The sequence below is a fragment of the Astyanax mexicanus genome, chromosome 6 (assembly GCF_023375975.1).
Source record: "Astyanax mexicanus isolate ESR-SI-001 chromosome 6, AstMex3_surface, whole genome shotgun sequence".
NCBI classification, from domain to species: domain Eukaryota; kingdom Metazoa; phylum Chordata; class Actinopteri; order Characiformes; family Acestrorhamphidae; genus Astyanax; species Astyanax mexicanus.
In genome coordinates, this window is record NC_064413.1 from 52,061,023 (window position 1) to 52,086,424 (window position 25,402).

Below are 25,402 nucleotides of genomic sequence, written 5' to 3' on the forward strand. Positions count from 1 at the left end.
GTCGATGCTCCACTGAATGTAACAGGGTGAATGTCACCTCTGTAACTTCCACTCTGAGACAGAACTCTATGCTATTGCACTATGTAACTTTGGTGGAACTGTTGAAGACTTCTCTCCAAAATGGTGTAACAATGTGCAACCCAGTCATACTATTGTAAAATCCCATAATATTACTCAGCCACCCCAGTCCACATACTTCTCTCCCTTCAGATGCTGATTAATTTGTAACAGTAACACATTACACAAAGTGCTGGGGACAGAAGCGCAATGGGAGACTTAGTTTGTGCCTCCAAAAGCGCCCAAACACAACAGATAGATACATATTAAATCACTAAATATCAGTAATTTTCATGTTTAAACAACATTCAGATATTTAAATGCCATTTAAACCTCATGTTCTGCTGTTTCTATGGTTTTTAGAGATCGCAGTAGGGGAGGGCGATATGGCTCTAAAATAATATCATGATATTTCATGTTATTTTTGCAATAACGATATACTTGGCGATATAGGAAAACAGAAAAATAATTAATTAATTAATTTCAGGAATATAGTATAATAGTATAACAGCATAATCCTAATGTGGCAAAAATAAATAATATAGCATAAAATAATATAATGCAGCAAATAATATTGCAGAATATTTAGTGCATGCATATAAACTGCAAACTAAAACAATTATACAATAAATACACCTAAAGCTTCACAGTAAATAATAGACTACTTTTAAGACAGAACAGCCCTATTATCACAATATGGATTTTTAATATCACGATATTTCTGTATCACGATATATTGTATACGATATAATATTGCCCACCCCTAGAGGGCAGAAATAATCAGTAATTGACTAATCGAAAAAATAATCGTCAGATTAGTCGACTGTAGAAGTGCTGTAAGATTTTGGAATTGATATAACACAGTAGCCCAACACCAGCAGATGACATATTAAAAAAATATTGATATTTAATGCAATTCATCGATAATGTAATGCAGATGAAATAACGATTTTCTGGCCCAACTCCTGACGTAAATGCACAAAAAAAAAAACTTAGAGCTTAATCTCTGAGCTTGCATGCTTTCCTTACAGACTCTACCTGGATGTTCTCTGCTTTTATTTTTTTCTATTTTTTATTTCTGGAGGAGGAGGAGGGGCCGCTGCACTTTCATGTCATTATAAGTCTCAGTCAGGGATTCAGGATTTCATAAATCAGCCCCGCTTCCTCACGCTCCACTACCTGACTGAAAAAAAGAGGGGGGACTAAAATGAGTTGTTTTGAATTAGTGAGCCAGAAGTGATTTGCGGTCACTCATTAAAAGAACTAGCGGGATTTTCTTTCCGACCCCCCCTCAGGAACATTTTACTCCGGACAGGCGGAGGAAAGAAAATCCGTGTAGTCTGCAGGACCACTGAAGCATTCACTACATCTTCATTTCTGAGCTGTTCCACATCGAGGAGACAATACGCCGTCCCTGCAGCGGACACAGAGCTGCTCTTTAGTACAGAGCAGCGTGAGAGATTCAGGCCAGAGGGAGAGAACAGAAGATCACGACCACGAGGAACACAAACACGGATAAACGATCCCCCTCCTCATTTCCCTCTACTTTACTCCCGTTTAGCAAAGGAAAATCCTCTTTCTCCGACCGTTCTCCCTCGGAAAATCCCACGGGTCGACGCGGACAGACTCCAGAGTGTAATTAATAGCCAGGAAACTAATCTCCTCAAGCAGCTTTTGTGAGACTGGAAAAAAGAAATCCACACGTCACAAGCCGTGATTGCATCACCCGCGGTGGAGGAGAACGGGGTCAAAGTTAAGAGTCACCCTGTAGAGTTCGGAGAGATGGAGTGATAAGAGGTTGCATCATGTAACTCAAAGTGAAGTTTAAGCGCACCAAGGGAAGCAGCAGATCCAGAGACGGGGAAGCAGCAGTCTTCCATCAATCTGACACCAAGATTCAGGGTAAACCCGGATAAAAATAAGTGTGTTTGATGACTGAGCTGCGTGTAAATCAGGAAAATTCCCTTCTATCCACCTGTTCACCTTATTCTGCATGACGACAAGGAGGAGACCACCATGTTAGATACTTAGATACTTCGTTTAGACCTCCCTGTGCGGCAGTGGACCTTTTTTTGAAAGCACTTACATCTCCCTCATCTACTGATATATAGCTATGAAAAAAATTAAGAGAGCACTTCGGCTTCTGAATCTGTTTCTCTGAATTTGCTATTTATAGGTATATGTTTGAGTAAAATGAACATGGTTGTTTTATTCTATAAACTACAGACAACATTTCTCCCAAATTCCAAAAAAATATTGTCATTTAGAGCATTTATTTGCAGAAAATTAGAAATTAGAAACACGTTCAAAGTTTTAAGAGTTCAGAAATCAATATTTGGTGGAATAACCCTGCTTTTTAATCATCTTGGCATGTTCTCCTCCACCAGTCTTACACATTGCTTTTGGATAACTTTATGCTGTTTTACTCCTGGTACAAAAATCCAAGCAGTTTAGTTTGGTTTGATGGCTTGTGATCATCCATCTTCCTCTTGATTATATTCCAGAGGTTTTCAATTTGGTAAAATCAAAGAAACTAAGAAACTCATCATTTCAAGTGGTCTCTTATGTTTTCCAGAGCTGTATACAGCAGGTACAGATCCCACCCTCAGATGATGTCTGCTGTGTACTGTCTTAGGTTCTTAACCAGCAGACTGAAATGGCGTTTCTTGATGTCACAATAAGGTAGCCATCTAAACGGCTCATATAATCAAATGATTCTATTCTGACACTGAAATCTTTCAGATGATTTACAGAAAATGAATGGAAGCTTTACAGGTGTTTATAGTATAGTTTTGTTGATGTTTAGAAGGTACGTCAAATCTGTTTCATTCAGTTCCCTCACAAATGTCCACATATTTTTGTTAGAGCTGGTCGATATGGCCCAAAACATTTTTTTTAATCGATTTTCCCCCCCTACTAAAAATCTAACTATAGAAGATAAAGAAATGGGTAAAAAAACATTTTTTTGTTTTTTTAACATAAATGTCCCCTTTGTGGTTAAAGTGAAACTAGAAACAAGAAAAAAAAACTATTGCAAACAGTGAGAACATCCAGTAACTTTTAGTAAGCTTTTCCCACATAGTTTAGGTACTGACACAATGCACCTTCAAACTTACAAAAAAATAAAAAAATAAACACCACATTCTCAAAAAACAAATATTATTAAATAAATTGGTGCCCTTTTTGATAAAACTGCCAAAATAGAAAACAAGTACAATTTAATCTGCTACTAAGCAAAGACTTTTATCCATTGGACGTGACTTGCAAAACCAGGCTTTAAAATAAGTGCCAGTGTTATATTAAAATAAGATGATCTGTAGTGCATACAGAACCTGGTACACAGTTGGAAGGTGTACTACAGGAGCCCACAGAGGAGCCCACAGAGGAGCCCACAGAGGAGCCCACAGAGGAGCCCACAGAGGAGTCCACAGAGGAGTCCACAGAGGAGTCCACAGAGGAGCGTCAGTGGTGGAAATTAAAACTCAGAGAAAATCGATTTTCATAAAAACATACTGTACTTAACTGAAAATTCGAATTAATCCATAAAATCGCCCTAGCTCTAATTTTAGTTGTAAAAAATACACAAGCATACACACACACACACACAAGACTGATATAGTGAGCGTTCAGCCTTTACAACAAACAGTTCTGAGTTTGGGGGATGGGGGCGCCCAAGCCCATTAAAGCCCAAGGCCATGATGCTTGGAGGATAACAATCTGCTCTTGCATATCACAGTACCCAGAGACCGTCTGGTTCAAGCTGCCCACACAAGATGGATATGAACGGCTATACTATAACTGACCAATCAGAGCAGATATAGAAAAACAGAAAACAACAGACACCATCACTTTATAAACAGTCAGTCACTCAACCAGTACTCCAGGCATGATACCAGGGTTAAAATAATAACAGCAGCAGGAGTGGAGGACCTCCAGCACTGTGAGTATAGTATAAGTATGTGTGAAGCTGAAGGTGTTAAAAGCTTTCAGGTAACACTCGTCACCCACCCAACATCTCACCACTGACACCTCTCAGTCTGGCATTAAAAAGGCTAATATGGGGGGTTCCAAAGAGATCTGACATGGAGAGAGCAATATCTGATCTTTACGTCTTAATATCATATGACTGACTCACACATATATGATATGATATCTCAGCTTGAATGGTCGAGATGGGAGTGGCTACTCCATTTACGTACTGCCACCACCTCCAAAGCACACTTGATCATAACGAATCTCATACCCCACTTGATTGAATCTTTACTCATAGAAATGCAACTAGTTTACACAAATGTTCAGTGCCTTGCACAAGTATTCATACCCCTTGAACTTTCCTTTTTCACGTTTTGTCACCTTACAAACACAAACTTAAATGTACTGCATTGAGATTTTAAGTGATAGACCAAGACAAAAGTAGCACAAAATTGTGAATTTGAATTTAAAAAATGATACAGGTTTTGAAAATTTTATTAAAATCTGAAAAGTGTGATGTGCAAAAGTATTTAGCCCCTTTTATTCGGAAAACCGTAAACCCACACTCTTTTCAGATATTTATGAGATTACATTTTTTAAAATGATGTATCATTTTCATTCCACTTCACAATGATGTGCTACTTTGGGTCGGTCTTTCACTTAATATCAATAACAAACATTTATTTTGTGGTTGTAAGGTGACGAAATGTTAAAAAGTTCATTTAGGCATTTTAATTATTGGCTTTGTCCAATAACAAATTTACTCTGCCATCAAAGTTTTCACTAGCAGAAAAAAAAAAAATCATCTACAACTTTTTGACCATGCTACATCCTCTTTCCACAGCAGAAACTACACGTGACAATATGATGACAATATTTGGCATTTCTCAAACACAGAAACCTCACAATTAAACCAAAAATTTGGTATAAACCAAATTTGTTGCAATAAACAAAAGAATGTGTTAGTCTTGTTTTGCTTCTTTTCCCAATAAATTTTCTTTCATTTTTTTAAAATACTGTTTTAAATAAATTAAGCTTTGCAGTGCTGCACCAATTCTAAAACACACAGCACTGACTTTACTGTAAAGCTATACTATGACAGGTTTTCTTAAAATTTATAATCTTAAAAGCTGCAATATACTGCTTTGCTCACAACATGGCGATAAATTGCAATGTTGAATCGTGACCCCTGAATCATGATGCCCATTGTATCACCAGGTTCTTGCGCATACACAGGACTACTGCTTATATGAAAATGTGAATGTTAAAAAATACATTCCTAAAGCAAACCCTATTTAAACTGATTAGCATATTCCCCACAGTGAGAGCTCTTGTGAGACTGACAGTTCGGAGCTGCTAAAAATGAACCATTTCCTCTCACCCATCTCTGGTGTGACGTCGATCTCCGGCGGCTGTGTGGCATCTGTGGCGTCCATGGCGTCCGTCCCGTCCATGCTGTCCTCATCATCGGCTTGAGCTCGGCCTCGGCTACGAGACCTGAAACACAGAGTTATAGCTTCATGCTTTTGTTCCCACCAGAACAATGATACGCTGTCGAATACTAATTCAGCATTAGACACAGATAAACACAGTACAAAAGTAAAGATCACATATATTGCTTTTCCACAGAAGTGGAAACCTAACTATGAACCGCTTTGCCGCGTTTCCACCAACAAAAGTGGGTTCCGGAACCAGAAACCGTTCGTTTATGGCAAAAACCAAAGAATACAAAGCTATTCAGCACAGACCCCCGCTGTGCAATGCACTCGGTTGATGACGTATGATGTGACGTTTTGACGGTTCCACTAAAACGGGCGGAAACATGCGCTGATTCGCTGAAAAGCACCACGATTTTAAGCCCGGATTAAACTGGTTTAAGAACCAGAGTTCATTTGGTGAAAAAGTGGTACAACTAAAAACAAACGTAATTGGTATGTAGTTCTTAAAGAGTAGTCCTAAAAAAAAAATTCAACAAGAAGTTTCTTACCAGTTTAGAGAGTTTAGAGAGTTTACATGTTGGACAAATATGAAAAAAGTTAAATGCCACAAGTCTTGGATTTGGATAAGCAAAATTTACATTAACTAAAAGTGGGCAGAGCAGCTGAATGACCTGTAAAGAACGTTGAACGTCATTTAGAGGCAGAGACAGACTCGCCTACTTATTTGGCTGGCCTGCACAAAACTTAAGCTTGCTTGTCTCAGACTGCCTTCATTAAGTTTGCAGTACAAAAGCAGAGTTTCAGTTTGCTCAGTAAGTGTAATGTTTGCCAGTAAAAGTGCAGTTTAATGGACTTTCACTCAGGTATACAAGACAAGACAAGACAAGACAAGACAAGACTGCACCAATTGATTTGGGCTCGTCTTGGTCCAAACTGAAGTTTCAATGGCTAATTAGTTGATAAATTAAAAAGTAAACTTGTAGTCTAGGCCTGGGCTTAATTTGGACCCAAATATCAAATGAACTGACACTTTTACAAACTAATTAAAGTTCTAAAACTGTTCTAGATTATGTTATTAAAGAATTTGTTTTAAAACACCGCTTTTCACTGCTGTCAATCGAAGACTAGCAAAAACAGTAATCATTTAGATCATGTTTGGTCGTTCAAGGTTGAAATAGGTTGAAGAGTCTGGAGGAAGAGTGGAGAGACACACAGTCCAAGCTGCTTGAGGTCTAGTGTGAGGTTTCCACCAATCAGTGATGGTTTGGATAAAGAGACATGTCATCTGCTGGTGTTGATCCACTGTGTTTTATTATCAAGTCTAAAGTCAGTGCAGTTTTGTTTTCCTGCAAAATCTTACAGCACTTCATGCTTCCCTGAGCTACTGACAACTTTTATGGAGATGCAGATTTCATTTTCCAGCAGGATTTGGCACACTGTGCACATTGCCAAGACTACCAATTGGTCTTATATATTATTCTAATTTTCTGAGACACTGGTTCTTGGTTTTTCCACTGCCTTAATCATCAACAATAACAAAAATACACACTTAAAATAGATCCCCCTTTGTGCAATACATCTATATCATATATGAGTTTCACATTTTTAAATGAATTACTGAAATAAAGTAACTTTGAAACTGTGAAACTGACATATTTATAAAAATTCAGTGACACACATTTCCGGTCCTGCTGTAGAGCCTGTTGAGTGTCTGGTTGCTGGTGAGCTGCTCTGAGCTGATCTGCTGTAGATGTGCGAGCGAGTGTGCGGTGCTCAGCCTCCCCCCACCACCTCCCCCCCACATCGCATTAAGCGGCGCTGTCAGCACGGGTGTCGCAGTCGGCCGAGCAGCCAATAGAGACCCTCCGCCTGCAGCGAGCGCTCAGCTGCTCGTCACCATGGCTACCAAACCCAGTTCATTACAACACACGCCAGGGCCGCCAGCACAGCGAAAGAGAAGAGCTTCTGAGCAGGAAAGGAAGCAGAAAAACCAACACCAGGCGCTCAGCAGCGCAGAACACTGGAGCATACACAGCATGTGGAGCACTATGCCAGTCCTGGGTCTTACTTAGAAAATTCTAAGGGCGTTTTCACACCTACAAGTCCATATTCAGAGTCATAATCAAGCTTTGTGAGTTTGTTATGTTGTATACTGTTCATTTAGTATAGTTAGATTTGATTTAAGTGACAAAGAACAATAAAAAAAATCTTTCCCATGTACCGTCATCATCATTACCTATGTGGGTGGAGTCTCCCTATACTTCACACTGATTGGTTTGTAGAATAGTATCAGATCAGTGAGTCACTTTTCCAGGTATTGTGCTGAATTTTGCCTCCCTTCCAGAATCCAATTTCGCAGAAGAATGCCCTTGGATTGCTTTTATTTGTGGTTATACATAACAAGAGTTAATCTACCGGTACAGTAGATACAGTAATCAGAAGTATAATCTGTTGTACCTATACTGCCGTATGATTGGCCTGCAAAAAAAGGGGAGTCAGATTTTAGCACAATACCAGTTCATGGCACCTTTCAATACTGTTATTTGTGGCTTGGACCAAACAGATAAGCACCGAAGTCCGAAAAAAAGACTATGTCCTAAATTACAGTATTTTATACAGTACTTCCCATACCATTTGAAGAACTACCTTCCTACACATACTCTGGATTCAACCCTAATCCATCCCTCCTGATTCAACTCATCACTGCCACTGGAGGTTCTTGATTGGCTGAATCTATATGTATATTTATCCATTTAAATATCCAAATTTATTGCTACCTACTAAGTAATAAGGTTAAATAGAGGTTAAAGAGTTTGTATCAAAAACGAGTATCAGCAGGTATCAGTATCGGAAAAGTGGTATACTGCTGTATCTATAAGCTTATGTTGATGGTTGGTTCAAATTTGTGAGTAAGTGTCTCATATATGTTGTAAGTGTGATCCCGTGATCTCATGAGCTGTGAACAGACACAAATCACACTTCTAAATCAATAAAACCACATCAAATATCAACAGCAGCAGCAGATGCAGTAATGATCAATCCAGTAGAAAGCCTTCTCTGGACAGCAGAGACAGTTACTCCAACAAAAAGCAGAATAAACCTTTTTAATAGCCTTGATTTTAGAAGAAATAATGATTTACCAAGTGCCGCAATACTTGTAGTTCATGTAGTGTAGCTTGTATCCACAGTATTAGCTTGTGCATGGAGCGTTAAAAGTTTACACTAAAGATCAGCATTTGCTTTGAATCATGTACATTGTTAAATTCTCTAATAAACTCTAAATTAATGCATTTTAAAAAAAGTGTTTGTTGTTTTTTTCCATTATTCTAATTTTATAACTATCCGTCCTTCAAAACCAACGAAACTTGGTACAACAATAGAGTAATGGGCCTAATGTGGCCATTCTCTGCCGTCACAAAGCATTGTGGGTAAAATGCGAGGCATCAGATGTCCAGTGTAAGGTTTCTGGACGGAGACGGATCCTGCCTCTGCTCCTGGCGCCCAGCGCGCTGATCAATGACCTACATCATTGAAAATGCAGGCCATTGTGCTGTGCTGGAACAGGTTTAATCCAGGTCAACAACCCCCTCCCCTGTTCCCCGATACATGTTACATCCGAGATCGCTCGGAGCGACATGACCGGCCGACGGCTCGCCAACACCACAGCCAACTGAGGCCTCTGAGGTCGGAGAGAGACTGTTATAGCTGGAACGAGCCACACAGATTCACACCTGCATTCAGAGCTGAGAGCATGATAGACCAACACGAAGATCCTCAGATGTTTTATTCAGGAATATATTCACATTAGGTCAGCTTGCAGCAAAAGATCTGAAATTTCAATGAAAATACAGTAAATGGTGTGAAATATTGGGAGTAAATTCACATCATTTACATTGCTGATTATTTTGATTACTTTTTTTTTTTTTTTTTTTAACACCAGCACTATTTGGTGGGGTTAAAACAGACTCTGGCTCCTTTGTACCGGTGCTTTCACACCTGCCTCGTTTGGTCTGGACTTTTAGACTTTTCAGTTTGGTCCAAACCAAAGTAGCAGGTGTGAAAGGGGCCGTGAACCACGGTCCGGACCAAAAGACCAGATTTTGATCCGACCAAGAGAGGTGGTCTCGGTCCGGATCTTCTGAACCATGGTCCGGTTCGCCTGCAGTGTAAAAGCGCTTTTCTGGATGGTTCGAACTTTCGGACCAATTACAGGAAGCTGAGCAGCTGTTACTCAACAACGGCAGCAGAAGAAGAAAAATAACCAACTACTACTAACTGCAGCCTGCGGGAAGGCCGAGTTAGACGTCCAGCGTGTCCAGTCCCACCCACTTTGTCCACGCCACGCCTTGTCAGTCTCGCAAGCTTGTAGTGTTTACACAGTATTTAATCCGGACGACGCGGCACATTATACTTAAAGTCTGCTATTGTTTAATTCCATTCAGAGGTGAAGCTAAGACATGATGCTGACAAAGTGGGCGGGACTGGACGGCATGATGCTAACAAAGTGGGCGGAGCTGATCGTACTGGACGTCCAACTTCGCCTTCCTGCAGGCTGGAGTCAGTACCCTCTCAAAATAACCGGAAAAGCAGGAAAAAGGAGCCGTGGATACAGCTGCTTCAGGACAAGCACGTTCGTTTGGTGAATTTGAACTAACCTAGGTTACTGTGACTGAAGTTGCTGCTGCTGCTGCTGTTAAAACCACAAAAGCAGCAGCACTACTATGGAGACGAAATTAATCTGTTCATTCATTTTATCCTTATCCTGGAAAGGCTTTTCATCGATGAACCACCCGCTGAATCGTTAACACGCCAACGCCAGACGCATGTCCTTCTAAAACCAATCAGAGTCAAGTTAAGTAAAAGGCATCAATACGTAAGTGATGATGAAAGGATGTAGGAGCATCACACAAAAGTCTTTGGTGCGCTCCCTAAACTGCAGTGTAAAAAAACAAAAATAAGCGGACCAAATATATACAATGTAGAAAACACATGAACTTTGGTTCGGGCCACGGTCCGGACTTTCAGGTGTGAAAGCACCCTTAGTGTGGTTTGATTGAGCAGGTGTAAAAACAATAATCCTCTAGCAGATCTCGGTCCGGTCCTAAACGAACTCTGGAGCGTTTCGCTTGTAATAAGAATGTAATCTGGCCTTGATCCGACTCTGATATCAAATATACTCCTTTTATTTAATAAGACACAGTTTAATCTGATATATTAGCCAGATAACGCTAATTAGTTACCACAGTTATGAACAGTGTGTGCTGCACTGCACATCCCATTGAAAACAGTTTTTTGACAGTACAGCGGCACATTTTTAGTGTTCTGTGTTAAAGCAGCTTCACACTGTACAGATATACAGATAATACACACTGGAACAAAGAATCTTCTTACTATATTTACTTTCTTACTCTTGCACCAGACAGCTCTGACCAATCAGAGGAGACAATGTGCTTGCATATTTTATTGGTGCACATTTTGGTGTGTTTAGGTTTATGTCTGTTGAAACCATAGTTTTTAAAACATTATTCAGCTCTATTCAAAAAGGTGTGGTTATTGAAAAAGGGCTGGTTATGTCCAGGATCAATAACAGACCGTCAGCTCCGCTCCGCTCTGCAGCCTGTGACCTCGAGGCAGCCCTCAGGGGTGGAGTTATTTAAATGATTAGACTGTCTCACCACAGTCTTTCTCTCTCCTCTGGTCTCTACTGCGCAGACTCGGGTATCAGGTTTGCCAACATGGCGGAAGATTTTGGCTTCATTTTCATTGAATGAATGGGAACGGAGACACGGCATCCATCATTTTTTTACAGTCTTTGGTTAAAACCAAACCGAACAGAGGGAGAAACGCTCAAAATAAACAAACTCATAAATTGATCCAGACCATAGAAACCAACTCACAGGTGTAAAACCCCTCAGTAAAATTCAACTTGTGGACCAAACAGTTGGAGAACAGAAAGCTGAATGACCCTCATAGCATTTTTCTAAACACGAGGTAACCGCATGGCCTCCACATGGTTGGACACGTGCTTGTAAGCAGAGGCAGACAGCCTGTTCAACACAGTTTTGCACAGATTTTTCCAGTTACAGCCAGAATCACACTTTTACTCCCAGAGACAGAAAAAAATTGGCTGTTATTTACCTTTTAATAGCCCAATTAAATGTTTATTTATTATAGTTTTGCGTGCTTAGCTGACTCTAAAGCACTGACTCAGCTCTTGGTCGGTCTGGATCACTGTCGTGAGACAGCGCGTGGGTGGGGGCGGGTCTGGTGACGTCTCGGGTCCTGCATTATTTAATATATCGAAATATATAGTACACTGTAAATGTTGGATTTTTTCAATACCGTGCAGTCCTAGTACCAGTACTAAATAAATAGGGATTTGTACCATTTTAATGGCTAAGCATTGAGAAACCTTAAGTATCTGTATACCATGCAAAACTACTGGCTATAGAGCCCAGTTTACCTCAAACTTGCGAAGTGCACCTGATATTTGGGTCAGATTGTGGTTCGATAACACAAATTCTCTGTAAGTATCGACTCTCTCTCTCTCTCACCGACAAAGGTTGCTAGGAACCTGGGTGTTATGGTTGATGACCAACTCTCCTTCACGCACCATGTGGCCTCAGTTGCTCGGTCCTGCCGCTTTGCGCTCTATAACATCCGAAAAATTAGACCGTTCCTGACGCAACAGGCCACCCAACTCCTGGTGCAAGCGGTCGTCATCTCACACCTCGACTACTGCAATGCCCTGCTAACTGGCCTCCCGGCCTGTGTAGTAAAACCACTCCAGATGATCCAGAACGCAGCAGCACGTCTGGTCTTCAACCAGCCAAAACGGGCACATGTCACCCCGCTGCTCATTGAGCTCCATTGGCTACCAGTTGATGCTCGCATCAAATTCAAAACTCTTACAATCGCCTACAAGGTGATGTCAGAACAGGCTCCTTCCTATCTGCACTCGCTCCTGAAGGCTTACGCTACCTCCCGGCCGCTGCGCTCCTCCAGTGAACGTCGCCTCGCTTTGCCAAACATTCACACAAAGCAATCCAGACTGTTCTCATACAGAGTTCCCCAATGGTGGAACAAACTACCTTCTACTACCAGATCAGGAGAATCTCTCGCTATCTTTAATAAACTCCTGAAGACAGAGCTCTTCAAAGAGCACTTACTCTCTTAACACCTCTAACACACTAACTACTTCTAACCTCATTTCCTTCTTCCTCTCCTTCACTCCTCTATCCTATTATTCCCCTTTGTCCTCCTTTTATCCCTATCCAAAGATGTTTTTCCTTTAAACTTATTTTACATTGTACTTGACTATTGTAAGTCGCTTTGGACAAAAGCGTCTGCCAAATGTAATGTAATGTAATGTAATGTAAAAAGATCATGTTCTCACCACAACCTAACTTCTCCAGAGTTCATTAGGGATTGGAGAATGACCACCTCCTCTCAAGAGTCTTGATGTGGTTGTTTTGGTCCACATCCTGTAATAGCTAATAGTAAGTGTATTGTTTTCATAAGGGGCAGTTTGTTTGCTATTTTACATACTTCTTTAATGTACATACTCTGTAATGAGCGGTATGATGAGTCCAAGCTTATTACAGTTAAACAGAAAATACTAAAAAAATAAATAAAATAAATAGTGGAATACTGCCAACATGAGTGAGTCTCTGAATTTCTGCTCCACCTGTCAAAGCTCACTACTATCTGGTTTCAGGTGTAAGTCTAACATTAAACTAACACCAAAATTATTCAAATTAATCAGAGTTTATTTACTGTATTCACACCTGCCCAAATAAATCACAACAAAGATTAAACCAATCAGAGCCTTGATTTACATTTACAGCAAGCCAATATAACCAAATATCGCCTTGCTTACAGTATTGCAATTAGGGGTGTGCCATATTTTTTAATTTTGAGAACAATATTATACCCTGAAATATGGTGCCATATCCCCAATCCCTAATTATCACATCAGGATACTAATTTTTTTTTTACTGTTTTTAGCAAAAGAAAATTCACACTGTTCTCATTTCCCATTAGATATCTACTAGAGACAGATTATATCTGTCCAGTATCATTTATTTTACTTTAATCCTGAATATATATAGACATTGAGTGCTTTATTATTAGTATCATGACATTCTTGATCATTGACTTCTGTTGCAAATACGATAAAAGTTTTGTATTTTTAATATTTCACATAGGGGTGTGATATATCATATCGTACGCAATAATAAAATTAAATTTTTATTTGTTGCAGCAGTGTATTCTTGATTTTTATATTTTTTTTATGCAGTGTTTCGTCATATCGACAAGAGTATCGTTATCGCGAAAATACCATAAAATATTGTGATATTATTTTAGGGTCAAATCGCCCACCCCTAACTGCAATACAATCACAATAAATTGAATTGTAACATCTACAATGTCAAGCTCTTGTCAATACACAGCCCTAGTTCAATTATGATAATATTTTTAACCTGTGACCATCGTTTTAACACTGTATGTTTAAATGAACATTGAACTGAATCCACGTTTTTTTGATATCCAGAGTAAAAACGATCCCAGCAACAGCAGACTTTTGTGATTTATGGGACAGAGAAACAAATTATGCATTGACCCGCGAGAGACTGAGAACAAGAAACAAGAGCTGTGGGGAGCGAGAGAGGCCGAGAGAGGTCCTTCGCCATGTTCACAGTGAAGGCTCGCTAAATAAAACATACGGCGGGGGCCGGCGCGCCTCGGCTCCGCGAGCCCGGCAGCTCCAAATGGATTTTACATGTAGTCTATCGTCAAGGGGTAACAAGGTAAACAAGTGATGGGATTTGGGGTAATGAGTAACCAGGAGAAAAAATAAACAACTGTCGAGTGGCCCTCAGGGGACGGGGGGTCAGCATGGTCCCAGGGGGAGGAGTCATGGCCAGTGGCTCCGTGCAGCAAGTGACTGGTCCAATGAGATGATAATTAATGGGCTAAGGAGCAGCGCCAGGCTGGAGTATTGCTTAATATGAAAGAATGAACGTAGATCTGTTGTGATTAACTATTTAATGTGGATGATATGTTGTCCTAGAAACTATTGCATGAAAACAACACTCATTTTAAGGCCATTCTTCAACCACTGATATAATGATAATAAAATTATGGCGGGATACTTAACCTTGGGGGTCGAAAATCCCATGGGGATCCTGACATTTAAAGGAATTTAAAAGAGTGACGCTATTTAAGAATAAATTTTAAAAGATTTTGAGAATCTGCACTGATCCAGAGTAGGGCTGGATCGATTAATCGGCGTAATTGACAATGTCGCCAATAAAAACATTGTCATTGTCGGCCCATCATTAATGTGTGATGGAGCGAGAGAGAGAGAGAGAGAGAGAGAGAGAGAGAGAGAGAAAGAGCTGGATAAGTGTTACAGATATACTGTACTCTGTCCACTCCATTAAAATTAAGGTATAATTTAAAGTAACTGATTAAAATATATACATTTATATATTTTATTAGACAAAATAATTTTGAGAGGCATCTCCTTCAAATAAAAGTAAAAACAAAGTTACACACAAGTCTCCTAGAATTTCCTAAAAATAACATACACATGTGTATGGTTTTTCTATAATGAACTTTGTAGTTATTGGTGTAATATAGGTCAAACATCAAACCATCAAAATGTAATGCAAAACTGGTCTTGGTATCTAAATGTTTACTTGTCCTCACCAGTAGGAAGTACAATTGGAGGGCATGACAAAAATTACCGCAACTAATCGACTAATCGAAGAAAAAAATCAGCAGATAAATTGACTACTAAAAGAGACATTAGTTGCAGCGCTAATCCAGATGTGTCCTTTCACTGCAAGTGAAAAAATATTTAAACTCAGATGTGGATCCAGACAGGACTAAAATTACCAGAGGACCACGGAGTTCAGCAAAAAACAGTCAAGATAATTCAGCCTGTAATTTTCTCAGAGGACGTCTGAGGAAAAAAAAACACAGAGGGTCGTTCCAGACGGGAATTAAACCACAGATGACTCCCAATAAAAGAGAAAATTATCCCAGGACCCCCATCCGGATAGGGCTTAAGCCTTCCCAATAACTGACGTCTGTACATACAAATTTCTGACAAATAAATCTGCCAATTCATGTAATGCAGTTGGAGTAACATATTATTAAAGTGATAATAAGTGTCTCTAGTATGATGAAGTATGCACTGTTACAGATTATTTACAGCTGTCCAGGTTATGTAATTAACCATGTATTTCAGTTTCACAGATAGCACAATATTTTATCCATCCTCCTATAAAAAAAAATAATGATTTCTTGTATTCAAAAACAATCACAGCCCTAATTACATGCCAGATAAAAGAAACAAACACACACACACACACACAGATACCTACATTTGTGCATTTACTTAACCTGTAGAAGTGTAATAAATCTGTAACAATGCGTACTCTACTAATAGTTACACTGTTATTACATAGGTCGTTAATGTGTAACTACACATTTATTAGAGACACTTATTATAAAGTGGGACAAAACTAATACAATAGTTTTAAGTGTATTGTTATATAGTTCAGAATTTCATTATTGCAATAAAATCCTGAAATATTGATATTATTAGGGGAAAAATCTGGAAATAACGGGAACATTTTATTACCATTATAAAACGTTTCATATTGCTATATACTGATATAACACTGATAAACTGATAAAGCGTTATTATTGTGACAGGTCTAAATGAATCTGTGTAAACATGATCTTGAGAACTTTACTCTGTTACTCCATACAGGTTCAACAAGGTCAGGCTCAGCTGGAGATTCAGCTCAGCTGGGTTATAGAACTCCATACAAAACCAGACCACTCAAACTCAACACAGCAAAACGAAGCCCAGGCAGAAAACCGAGGACTGACCCCCTCTCCATCTCTGTCTCTCTCAGCTTCCCAAGACAACTTATTCCTGCCATCCTTCCACAGCATGTGAGAGTTTCAGAGAGTGAAAGAGGAGGAGGAAAAAGAGGAAAAAAAAGCTACAGCACAAGTAGTTCCAGCTCCAAGGGAGGAGCATAAAACCCGGGCTGGAGCGAGTGGCTGCGACGGGACACACCCCCTCCACAACAACCGGCCATCACACACACACACACACACACACACACACACACACACACACACACACACACACACACACACATACCATCTATCTCTCTCTCTCTCTCTCTCTCTCACACACACACACACATACACACACACACACACGACAACCGGCCATGTACTTTTAACTGTTTCCTCACCTTCTACTGCTCATTGTCTACACACAACATCTAACCACACACAAACACTCTCGCACACACAGCCACATCAACCTGCCATCTCTCTCACTCGCACACACTCGCATACACTTCACAACAACCAACCATCTCCTACCGTGTACTTTAACTGTTTCCTCACCTTGTGCTGTTTGCCCACACTCTCACACACTCTCACACACTCTCACACACTCTCACACACTCTCACACACTCTCACACACTCTCACACACTCTCACACACTCTCACACACTCTCACACACTCTCACACACTCTCATCAACCGGCCATCTCTTTCCCTCGCACACACTCCACAACAACCGACCATCTCCCACCATGTACTTTTATCCGTTCCCTCACCTTCTACTGCTCATTGCCTACACACTACCTCCAACCACACACACACACACACACACTTTTGCACAGATACACACTCTCTCTCGCACACACAAAGCCACACACCTCCTCCACAACAACCAGCCCTCTCTCACACACACACACACACACAAACTTGCACAGCCACACACTCACACACACACACACACTCTCGCACACACACAGCCACATCAACCTGCCATCTCTCTCACTCGCGTACACTTCACAACAACCAACCCTCTCCTACCGTGTACTTTAACTGTTTCCTCACCTTGTGCTGTTTGCCTACACACAACCTCTCACACACTCTCACACACTCTCACACACTCTCACACACTCTCACACACTCTCACACACTCTCACACACTCTCACACACTCTCACACACTCTCACACACTCTCACAACAACCGACCATCTCCCACCATGTACTTTTAACCGTTCCCTCACCTTTTACTGCCCATTGCCTACTCACAACCTCCAACCACACACACACACACACACGCTGCCACACACTTCCTCCACAACAACCAGCCATCTCTCCCTCTCACACACACACTCACACTCTCCACAACAACCATATCCCACTCTGTACTTTAACTTTAACGTTTTCTTACCTTCTACTGCACATAACATACACACAACCTCTAACCACACACACACACACACACACACACACACACACACACACACACTCTTGTGCACACACACACACAGCCACACACCTCCTCCACAAAAAACAGCCATCACACTCATACACTCTCGCACAACAACCATCTCCCACCATGGACTTTAACCGTTTCCTCACCTTCTACTGCTCACTGCACACACTCTCGCACAGACACACACTCCGTCTCGCACACTCACACACACTCACCACAAACGACCATGTCCCACTCTGTACTTTAACTGTTTCCTCACCTTCCACTGCTCACTACCTACACACCACTACTACTGATTCCACAAGAAAACATCACCTCCAACCACACACACTCCACAACAACCGGCAATGTCCCACTATCTCCTTTAACTGTTTCCTCACCGTCTACTGCTCACTTAGCAGTACCACTGATTCTGTGTATAGTTGACACTATACTAGATTACTAGCTTAAACCACTTATTCTACACCTTACTTTGCGACGCCCACTTTAAAGAAGTATTTTTTTCTGAGACTGGTTATAATCTAGATCAATGGATCTGCTGTAGAACCGGATGTTCTAACACACAGTAAACAAAGATGGCTTCCTTCTAGTCTTCATAGAAAACAAGGTGGATTTTCACACAGTGTAAATTCTGATCCACACTCATTGATACATCAATACTACTATACATTTAACAAAGACTATACAAAGACTTAACCCAGATCTTACGGAACAGATAAAATGTAAACAGCTGGTCAGGGTTGCAGCGGTAACCGGTTTCACGGTATACCATGGTATTAAAATGCACGGTTATCATACCGTGTGTGTTTTCTTATTACCGGTAAAAGGCAAGCCAGCGGAGAAACTCACCCGCGCATGCGCAACTCTGCTCCGCTTCAGCTACTCACAGCACACAGCGGTGAGAACAGCAGAAAGTGCATCAGACTAAACAAATCTCCGTCCGCCTAAAAAAAGGCTGAACTAAAATCAGCAGTGTGGGACTATTTCAGAGACCCGCCGAACGCACCCGAGGATGGTTATCCGATTTGTAATCAATGTGGCCGTAAAGTCACAGCTAAAGGTGAACATACGTCAAACCTATTCTCCCATCTCCGAGAACACCACCCCGCTGTGCAGCGCAAAGTATGTGTTTAGTTTATAATTTTACTCTGAACCTAAATAAAACCTCTTTGTAGTCGTGCACAACCCATGCGGTAAGCGCCCGCAAAAGCGCTGAGTTATCCGAAATTTGGGCACGCAGGTACAGGCGTGAAGTGCGTGCTACGATGGATTCACGTGTCCGTGTAAAGGTCCTGGCCGGACTGGATGTGAAAGACGCCATTCATTTACATGCGTTCATTTTCAAATTCTGACGTGCCTGTTTTTCATATGTTAAAACCAGACTCGCTGTGAAAGCCTTAAAATAGAAATCTCTGTTGTGAGGATCATGTCAGAAATAAATCCCCTCTTTCTGCAGTATCTGGTTATATACCAACTTGGCAGTAAAACGGACGTTTACAACAGTTGTTGATCAGACACTGACCCAGGCTCAGTTTATCAGATATTAAATAATTTAAACTTAAATAATTGTACTGAATATTTTAAATACAGAATATTTACTTCTTAGAGGACATGTAATGTGTGTAACGTGTGTGTGTGTATATATATATATATATATATATATATATATATATATATATATATATATATATATACAGTTGTGGTCAAAAGTTTACATACACTTGTAAAAAAACATAATGTTATGGCTGTCTTGAGTTTTCAATAAGTTCTACAACTCTTATTTTTCTGTGATAGAGTGATCGGAACACATACATGTTTGTCACAAAAAACAGTCATAAAATTTGGTTCTTTCATAAATTTATTATGGGTCTGCTGAAAATGTCACCAAATCTGCTGGGTCAAAAATATACATACAGCAACATTAGTATTTGGTTACATGTCCCTTGGCCATTTTCACGGCAACTAGGCGCTTTTGGTAGCCATCCACAAGCTCCTGGCAAGCTTCAGGTCGAATGTTTGACCACTCTTCTTGACAGAATTGGTGCAGTTCAGCTAAATGTGATGGTTTTCTTGCATGAACCCGTTTCTTTAGCACTGTCCACATGTTCTCAATGGGGTTTAAGTCAGGACTTTGGGAAGGCCATTCTAAAACCTTAATTCTAGCCTGGTTTAGCCATTCCTTTACCACTTTTGATGTGTGTTTTGGGTCATTGTCTTGTTGGAACACCCAACTGCGCCCAAGACCCAACCTTCGGGCTGATGGTTTTAAGTTTTCCTGCAAAATTTGGAGGTAATCCTCCTTCTTCATTATCCCATTTACTTTCTGCAAAGAACCAGTTCCACTGGCAGCAAAACATCCCCAGAGCATAATACTACCACCACCATGCTTGACAGTAGGCATGGTGTTCCTGGGATTAAAGGCCTCACCTTTTCTCCTCCAAACATATTGCTGGGTGTTGTGGCCAAACAGCTCAATTTTTGTTTCGTCTGACCAGAGAACTTTCCTCCAGAAGGTTTTATCTTTGTCCATGTGATCAGCAGCAAACTTCAGCAGAGTCTTAAGGTGCCTTTTCTGGAGCAAGGGCTTCTTTCTTGCACGGCAGCCTCTCAGTCCATGGCGATGTAAAACACGCTTGACTGTGGAGACTGACACCTGTGTTCCATCAGCTTCCAAATCCTTGCAGACCTGCTTCTTGGTGATTCTTGGTTGACTCTTGACCATCCTGACCAATCTCCTCTCGGCAGCATGTGATAGCTTGCGTTTTCTTCCTGATCGTGGCAGTGACACAACTGTTCCATGCACTTTATACTTGCGTATAATTGTCTGCACAGTTGCTCTTGGGACCTGTAGCTGCTTTGAAATGGCTCCAAGTGACTTCCCTGACTTGTTCAAGTCAATAATTTGCTTTTTCAGATCCACACTGAGTTCCTTTGACTTTCCCATTGTAGCTTTTGTAGCTGAGTCTAATCACTGGGTCAAATGAGCCCTATTTAAATGGGCTCATGAGAAGTCAACAGCTGTAGTCAATCAGAATCACTTACAAGAAGTGAAGAGGCCATGACATGAAGCTAATTTGATTGACACAACTCGCTACATCACCAAAATTGACAAATTTTGTTGCTGTATGTATATTTTTGACCCAGCAGATTTGGTGACATTTTCAGCAGACCCATAATAAATTTATGAAAGAACCAAATTTTATGACTGTTTTTTGTGACAAACATGTATGTGTTCCGATCACTCTATCACAGAAAAATAAGAGTTGTAGAACTTATTGAAAACTCAAGACAGCCATAACATTATGTTTTTTTACAAGTGTATGTAAACTTTTGACCACAACTGTATATATATATATATATATATATATATATATATATATATATATATATATATATATATATATATATATATATATATATATATATTTTATATACACTCTTAATGCCCTTAAGAGTAGTGGAAAAAACTAATTTCCTTCACCTGATGGTGTACAGCTTATTTTTTTAAGGAGACATTAAATTATAATTGTTCCAGGTTTCTATAAATAGTTAATTGAACAAAAAACCTTTGTTGTCATTTCTTTAAAGGTCAGTTTAATAATATATGTAACAAACTGTGATACCGTGATAACCGTGATACCGCGGTATTTTCTGAGACGGTTATCATACCGTGAAAATCTCATACCGTTGCAACCCTACAGCTGGTTTATTATGTAAGAAATGAAGCAGTTTAGATGTACAGAGCTGATTTAATAATCACTGCTCCCCTAAATCAGGAACCTGTCGACTCAGAAATCCCAGAAGACCCATCTGTCAGCAATTCCTTCCCAGCCCTGATCTAACACACCTCACGAGCTTATCAAGGTCTGCAGGAGCGTCTGAACACCAGCCAGGTGAGTTCGGTTACAGGTGGAACCCGATACTGCGAGGTTGCATCAGCTTCACCAATGAGAAGCAGCTCAGAGCAAAAACAGCCTACAGAAATTTAACAAACATCTCTGAAATCTAAACTATGAAGGCAAAGATATGCAGTTGAGTGCAAAGGTTGGGACACCCAGATCAGATTATATGTGTTTTTGATTTGTGTACATATGTTACATCCACTATAGAGACACTTTTAGGCCTGACAATAAATGCTTTCTGGACAATATCCCACAAATAACAATACTAGTGCATCTTAAAAAATTTAACTTTTCACTGTGTTAGATAACGTGAGAGTAATAATAAGTTAAGCTGTAAATGTGTTATCAACCGGCAAATTGCAGAGAGAACAGAACCAATCCAGGCGCAGAGCTGCGCAGACTCGCTGGGTGAGGTCACCGTTGTCAGAAAGCTTAGTTTTCCCTGTCCACATGGCTCCGTTGGTAGTGCAATTTTTTTTAAATCTCCATTTTAAGCGACCGAAAATGCAGTTTTCGTTTGGACGGACGGCCAAAACGGAGATCATAACATTTAAAAAAATATCCGGATTCATGTGGACGGGGGCCTTAAGAGTGTTTAGCAAACTATAATTTTTTTTTTAAATCTTTGCCATTTCTTCATATGTGTACACCTCTAAACACATCTAAAACACACCAAACTACCCAATTCTAAACTGTACTTAGGAGACCAGTAGGGGTGGGCGATATGGCCCTAAAATAATAACACAATGGTATTTTCGCGATAGCGACTCTTGGCGATACGACCAAACACAAAATAAAAAAAAATAATAATTCAAGAATACATCACTGCAACAAAATGAAAATTAAATGTAATCGCATACAATATGATATGGCACACCCCTAACTGAGATATTTATAATTACAGGGATTTTATCAGATTTGTAACAGAAGTCAATGATCCAGAATGTCATGATAGTAACAATGATTCACTCCAAATGTCTCCATATATTCAGGATTAAAGTAAAATAAATGATACTGAACAGATATAATCTGTCTCTAGTAGATATATAATGGGAAATGAAAACAGTGTGAATGTTTCTTTTGCTAAAAAACAGCAAAAAAGTAGTACCCTGATTTTAGTGTAATGATAATTAGGGGTGGGTGATATGGCACCATATTTCAGGGTATAATATTATTCTCGATATTTAAAAATATTGGCAATATTATTGCGTACGATATGATATAGCACATCTAGTGACCAGTATTTTCTGTCTCCTGTCTCCATCATTATGATAAACAAAGAGCCAGGAAGTGATGCACACAGCAGGATGGAGATCAACAAACGGATCACTGATGTCTTAAGCAATGGATGTTTAAACATAGTGATGATGCAACAACGCTCCAAAACAAACACCCTTCATTAGACACTTAAAGAGACAAATGCTGCTTTTTACTTAAACAGTTCAGATGTCAGAAGTCATCCACAAACAAAAACCCTACACTAATCAACTATAACATTATAACCATCTTTCTAATATTGTAGACATCTTCCTCATGCTCTGCAGGTGTTCCTTAGATCACATCAATGAGGCTTGCCTGCCCATTATAGGCCCTTTCTTACACACCTCGGCAAGATTCATTGCGATGCTCATTGCTATCTTATACCCAGCCAACAGTCTATTCTCACACCTTTCCCCTGCATAGTTTATATAAATCAAAGACACTTATGAATATATCTACGCCGATGGGTCTGGTGGTCTGGAAATGAGATGTGTTCTTTTCCCAACGTTACGATAGCAAAGACATACTGACACGCCCTAAACCAAGCTGCTCATCACGGTTGATGGCTCTCCTATAGATCTCTAAAATAGAACTCTAGATGTATACAAGTATCTAGACTCTACTTTTAAAAATCAGAGTTCAGAAACTTTATGGTGCACGTGAACAGATTGTCTAATTCCCATAGAAAACAATTCCTGATATGATTCATGATTTTAAAGCCATAATGCCCAATGTCGATCAGTAGATAGAGGGGAGAATAAAGCCCCAAAGCAATGAGCACCAGCCAATAGGTTTGGGATAGGTCTGAGTGGCATTATCAGTGCCTAAACTCACAAATGTTCTCATGGCCAAATACAGTTACGTAATTTGACCATTTTTTTTAGTAACGAGTAAACTAACATATTACTATTCCCAATCCAGTAATCAGATAAAAGTTACTTATCCAAGACACTGTGCTTTCTTTTTTGTCATTTTCCTTAGTAAAAAGATATTGTAGCATCTGGATGTAAACACTGAAACGATGGACGAAAAAGACGTTTACAGTTTTCACTTTATTGCTGGAACTGTTGTCTGCAACCAAAATATCAACAGAGAGAAGCGCATTTTCAAGCTGGAAATACAGACACAATTGCAAGTTTGTATCAGTTAAAGATAATCAACGTCAAGGTTGGTTGTTCACTCAAACAACCAATGACAAAGTGCTACCTAGCTTCAAAAACACAAAGTCAAAAGGTGGAGCAAAGCTTCCAGCAAAACAAGTTTTGGCAAAACTTATGTTGAGGTGGCAGTAACTTGAAAGTAGCTTAATTACTTTTAAAATAAATTAATCCATAAAGTAACTAAGTCACTTCTTAAAGGAGTAATTAGATTTAAATCAGATTACTTTTTGAAAGTAACTAGACCCTCACTGGCCAAATGCCGTCAAATCCTCACAGCAATGTTTCAATATCTAACAGAATCATCATCACTCTTTATTTCAAAAGCAAATCTGGAGAAGCGGGTGTCTACAAGTCTTGCCGAAGTTACACCATTGGCAGTGTGACTATAGGCTCCTGAACCCAGCGCTACTGCTGTAAACAGTCCTGTGCTATTTGGTACTGCAGGGTCCAACCTGTGGTATCAGGTGCCTCACTAATCTGCCCTATATCAGCCCTGTTTATTTGAAGACTGCCACCTGATCTGAAAAGAGGCCCCGTATTATCGACACAAGCCAAAGTTCTCACATAAAACCCCTGGATGACACACACTTCTCATGTTCACGGGAATACACGACTTCCCTGAAGATTTGTTGAAATTTAACACCATTCCAGAGCGTTTTAATCGGCATGTTCATTCTAGCTTAATCACCAAACATTGGAGAACATTTGGGAACATCAAGAAAGTTCTACAAAGCTCCATTTTGCAAAATGTTCAGTGGTTAATGTTAAGCTAACATAGCTAATAAAAGATTTACACTCCAATTAGCAAGGCGCTAACTGCATACCTAAACCACCACATACACCAGGGGTCCGCAATTAAGTTTGGCCACGAGCCAGATATTTTCCAAGCCACTGCGTGGCGGCCACTAAAATAAAATCTGTTGTTGGAAAATGAAGTGTAATGGGATGGAGTGTTACAGACTAGTAGCTCACCAGCCCAGAGGGTTGTTGAACCCAATTGCAGAACAGCTGATCTCAAAGCAGGTAAACCCAAGAAAAAAGGAAAAATAACTGTCGTTGCAGTCCAATACACGACCACTAGTGAATTGGGACACGGCCGGGGAAAAAACGCCCTTATAAGGAGAACAAACATGCTAACCACTTAGCCACCATTCCACTTATATAAAGACATTACGCATCACCCATTGTGTTTTTCTTAGAGAGAAGAGTAAATTAACTTTACCTGATTAATATTAATACTATTATGATATTTAAAAATAAAGAATTTCAGTTTTAATAT

The 25,402-nt window shown here is 39.9% G+C and overlaps 1 protein-coding gene across 6 annotated transcripts in view; it reads right to left on the reverse strand.

Moving 5' to 3' along the window:
• Positions 1-25,402, reverse strand: part of kmt2ca (lysine (K)-specific methyltransferase 2Ca) — a 252,908-nt gene that overhangs the window by 196,720 nt on the left and 30,786 nt on the right. For all 6 annotated transcript variants that reach the window (XM_049480854.1, XM_049480856.1, XM_049480857.1 and 3 more), the window contains exon 3: positions 5,411-5,526. In XM_049480854.1, coding sequence (XP_049336811.1) covers positions 5,411-5,526 — 116 coding nt within the window. The remainder of the gene's footprint in view (positions 1-5,410; positions 5,527-25,402) is intronic.